Source organism: Oreochromis aureus, linkage group 6 (assembly GCF_013358895.1).
Source record: "Oreochromis aureus strain Israel breed Guangdong linkage group 6, ZZ_aureus, whole genome shotgun sequence".
NCBI classification, from domain to species: domain Eukaryota; kingdom Metazoa; phylum Chordata; class Actinopteri; order Cichliformes; family Cichlidae; genus Oreochromis; species Oreochromis aureus.
The window spans coordinates 2,984,202-2,989,036 of record NC_052947.1 but is presented as its reverse complement, the minus strand read 5'-3'; the positions used below and the strand labels follow the sequence as shown (position 1 = coordinate 2,989,036).

At 45.1% G+C, this 4,835-nt stretch overlaps 1 protein-coding gene across 1 annotated transcript; it reads right to left on the bottom strand.

Moving 5' to 3' along the window:
* Window positions 1–1,222: 1,222 nt before the first annotated feature.
* On the bottom strand, window positions 1,223–4,268 carry LOC120440475 (uncharacterized protein K02A2.6-like). Its single transcript, XM_039613089.1, has 2 exons — window positions 2,678–4,268; window positions 1,223–2,124 (listed from the first exon to the last, which is right to left on the bottom strand). Exons 1-2 carry the CDS (start codon window positions 4,266–4,268, stop codon window positions 1,223–1,225), a joined length of 2,493 nt encoding a protein of 830 aa, XP_039469023.1.
* Window positions 4,269–4,835: the final 567 nt, after the last annotated feature.

Below are 4,835 nucleotides of genomic sequence, written 5' to 3'. Positions count from 1 at the left end.
AGGATTGGGGTTGGGGGGCATGGAGGTGGAGGCCGAGCAGCTGATGGAAAAGAATGTAGGAGCATTTTCTGAGAACGAGGAGCCGGCGACTGAGTTGATCCCTCATGAAAGGAAAACCGTGTGGGTCCCACTACTGAAGAGAGACTGCTCTACAATCCAGTGCCCACTGATATCAAACCAGGGCTCACCCTGTATGCAGTTCCCTGCAATAGCAGCCTGAGATCTACTTTTGACATTTTTATAACAAAGGAGATCTTTTAGCTGCTGTGCACCCTTACAAACCTGCACGGGAGGCGAAGGTGTGAGGATTGGAAGATTATAGATGAAGTGGAGAAGTGGAGATAATATGATCAACCTATCTCTAATAATCGGCTATGTACCACAGGCCTTCAAGCTGGCTGTAGTTAAACCTTTACTTAAAAAGCATCTCTAGACCCAGCAGTCTTAGCTAATTATAGGCCAATCTCCAACCTTCCTTTCATATCAAACATCCTTGAAAGAGTAGTTGTCAAACAGCTAACAGATCATCTGCAGAGGAAAGGCTTATTTGAAGAGTTTCAGTCAGATTTCAGAGCTCATCACAGCACAGAAACAGCTTTAGTGAAGGTTACAAATGATCTTCTTATGGCCTCTGACAGTGGACTCATCTCTGTGCTTGTCCTGCTAGACCTTAGTGCAGCGTTCGATACTGTTGACCATAATATCCTATTAGAGCGATTAGAACATGCTGTAGGTATTACAGGTACTGCACTGCAGTGGTTTGTATCATATCTATCTAATAGACTCCAATTTGTACATGTAAATTGTTATATCTTCACTGTGTGTTACTAGTATAACAACGATTCTCGGACCACGACGTAACTTTAAGTATTTATTTATAGCGGCATAACTTCCAGCACATGGCTAGTCCGTACAACAACAACAAAAGCGCATTGCCCATCATGCACCTGGTGCATGACCACTACGGGTCCTGTTATAACCCAAAATACACAACATCTCTTCCCCTCTTACAAAGGATGTACTACGGAATGAACAGGTGATCTACTCAAAAACTTCTGTCTTCACTGGAACATGACAGTAATAGCATCACAAACATTTCACCTTTTCCCTTTTCCTTTATTAACTGTATGGTTCTAACAACAACTCTTTTTAATTGCTACTTGGGAGTGAGGGTAGACTACCTCAACCTCCCCCATGACCCATGGGGATTATTCTGCCCCGTTCACTTGGGAGATGTCCTTGTGGTTGCATGTGGACTGTTCCGGTAGTTAAGCAGAAACTTGTGCAGTCTCTGATGCAGTGTTCCTTGGCCTTGCGATGTTTTCAGTGCATGTTTCATTGTCTGAACAAACCTTTCTGCAAGACCATTCGTTGCAGGATGGTATGGAGCTGATGTAATGTGCTGCACTCCATTAGCCTGCAGGAAAGCCTCCATTTCCTGTGAAACCAGTTGAGGTCCATTGTCAGAGACTATCTGTGTAGGAGATCCAAACCTACTGAACATTTCTCCTAGTGCTTCTATGGTCTTCTCAGTGGTGGTTGATTTCATGATGGTCACTTCAGGCCATTTACTGTGTGCATCAACAGCTACAAGAAACATTTTGTCCTCGTATGGACCTGCAAAGTCAATGTGCACACGATGCCATGGCTCCTGTGGGAACTCCCAGGGATGGAGAGGAGCAAGTGGTGGGTTGTTCCGGACCTTATGACACGATGAACCGTTTTTAGCAATCTCCTCAATCTGTTTGTCCATATTTGGCCACCAAAAATAGCTTCTCGCTATTTCCTTCATTCTCACTATTCCACTGTGTCCTGCATGAAGTTGCTTCAACAGTTTTGTTTGAAGTGACAGGGGAATAATGACTCTCCTCCCCCACAGCAAACATCCCGCCTGAACAGAAAGCTCCGCCCGCTTTCCAAGGAAGGCCTTCAAGTCTACATCCTCACCTGCAGGAAGACCCTTAATGATCCAGTCCATCACTGCTGACAACACAGGGTCATTTCTGGACGCCCTTTTCACCTGCACAGCCGAAACCGGTGCTGTCTCTACCTCCCTGAAGTAGAGGATCTCAACAGTGTCAGAGTCGGGTTTTTTAACAGGGAGAGGTAACCTGGACAACCCATCTGCATTGCAATGAGACTCCGATTTGCGATACTTGATGTCATAAGGTGGTGAGTGACAGGAGAATGGCGGCTAAGCTGTCATCCCTGTTGGACAACATCTCCCACCCCATGCATGAGACTGTGACAGCACTGAGCAGCTCCTTCAGTGGGAGACTGCGGCACCCACGGTGTGGGACGGAGAGATTTCGCAGGTCTTTCCTCCCCACTGCTGTCAGACTCCACAACAAAGACTTTAACTGATCAAACACACACATCCACACATGTGCAATAACACTAATGTGCAATAATCTTTTCTGGCATCGTTGTATTTTTACTCAGTTGTATAAAGCAACTGAGTATTCTATTTTTATCTTATTGTATATTTTATTCTATTTTATTCTACTGTATATAGTATTTTATTCTATTCTGTACAGTTGTGTACTGTATTTATTCTTATTTTATTTTATTCTAATTTTTGCTTCATAACTTTTGCACTGTCCACTTCCTGCTGTGACAAAACAAATTTCCCACGTGTGGGACTAATAAAGGTTATCTTATCTTATCATATAAGAATGTCCTGACAATATCAACGCCCACCTCTGGAGACGAAAAGCAGCAAGAGATGGAATCCCTGTGTAGGGTCCCAGGATGGTTGTGAGAGGTCTATGGTCAGTTAACAGTGTAAACCTCCTACCGTACAAATACTGGTGAAATTTCCGAACACCAAATACAATGCTCAGAGCCTCTCGTTCCAGCTGAGCATAGTTGGTCTCTGCCGTGTTTAATGTCCTTGATGCGAAGGCAATTGGCCTTTCTTCGCCGTTTGGGAGAATGTGGGAAATCACTGCCCCTACCCCATAGGGAGAAGCATCACAGGCAAGCTGAATTGGGAACTTAGGATTGAAGTGGGTTAGCACCTCAGATGCAGTCAGTGAATCCTTTGCCTTTTGAAAAGCCTCTTGACAGCTTGCTGTCCACTTCCATGCTTCCTCCTTGCGTAGCAGGTTATGCAGTGGTTTCAGGAGTGATGCCAAGTTGGGTATGAACCGTCCATAGTAGTTCAACAGTCCTAAGAAAGACTTTAGCTGGCTGACATTTTGTGGTGGGGGTGCATCCACAATTGCTGTGATCTTCGAAGGTGCAGCGTGTAGTCCATTTGCATCACTCACGTGCCCTAGATATTCCACAGATGACTGGAAAAAGTCACATTTCTCCTTACGGACTCTCAATCCGTATTCCTTCAGTCTCTGAAGGGTCGCATCCAGGTTGCGCAGATGTTCTTCATCATCTGCTCCTGTACACAGGATATCATCCAGGTAACACTGCACACCAGGTAATCCGCTCAGGATTTGATCAATCGCTCGCTGAAACAATGCTGGAGCTGATGTGATGCCAAAAGGCAACCTGCAGTATCTGAAAAGTCCCTTATGTGTGTTGATAGTCAACATTTCACGTGACTGCTCTTCAACGTGCATTTGCAGGTAAGCCTGGTTGAGATCTATTTTGCTGAACTTTTGTCCCCCACTCAGGCCAGCAAATAAGTCATCAGTCAGAGGGAGGGGATACTGCTCTGCTGTTAAGACAGGATTCACGGATACCTTGAAGTCTCCGCAGATCCGGATTCCTTCGTCCTTTTTAGGAACCGGGACGATAGGCGTGGCCCACTCGCTGGTTGTAACCGGCTCCAGAACACCATTCTTGACCAATGCGTCTAAGTTAGACTCCACCTTGGGCCGAATGGCGTACGGCACAGGTCTAGCCATCATAAAGACTGGTTTGCTGTCAGGTTTGAGATGCAGCTTCAATGTAATTTTTTTCATGCTGCCCAGTTCCTCACGAAAAACCTCTTTGTGCTTTCCCAGTATGGCCTGCAGCTGAGAGGAACCATGCGACAGCTTTCTCACTTCTTGCCAGTTGAGTCTGATTGCTTTGAGCCACACATGTCCCATTATAGCAGGGCAGTTCTTCTGCGTAACATACACAGGCAGCTTAGCAGTTTGGTCATTGCATTGAACAATCACCTCTGTCATTCCTTTCATAGGCACTCGATGTCCAGTATATCCTTTAGAAACTGTGTCGGAGGGTTTGAGTGGAAGGTGCTTCAGACACTTCCTGTAGACATTATATGACACTAATGATGCTTTTGAACCTGTGTCAATCTGCATTTTCACAACATGTCCTTCCAGTCTGGGCTTGACCCAAAAACCGTCTGAGGTTTCATCCACATTCAGTATTCGCACAGTATTTATTGCAGACAACACTTCTTCATCCGAGGAATCACTTGCTCTGTCCTCATGAAGCTTAACTGTGCGAACATGTCTTTCCTTTTGAATTTTGCAGTGCCCCTTTTATTTCCAGTCTTTGAGCCCTTATCCTTGCTCTTTTTGTTCCTGCATGCCCGTGCTACATGGCCTTTTTTTCCACAGTTGTTGCAATCCATTTCCTTGCACCAGCAGTCACTAGCAAGGTGTCCTAACTTGCCACAGCGGAAACATGGTCCTTGTGCATTTGCTTTACCACTGTCAAGTTTGTGTACTCTGTCTGTAGCATGCAGAGCATGGGCTTCTTTCGACGCCATTTCCATGGTCACACTGATATTAATTGCCTTCTCAAGAGTCAAGTCACTTTCCGTGAGTAATTTCTTCTGTGCAGCTTCATTTCTTAATCCACACACAGAGTCTGTCTCTTAATGTGTCATTTAAAACATCTTTAAACTCACAGTGTTCAGCTAA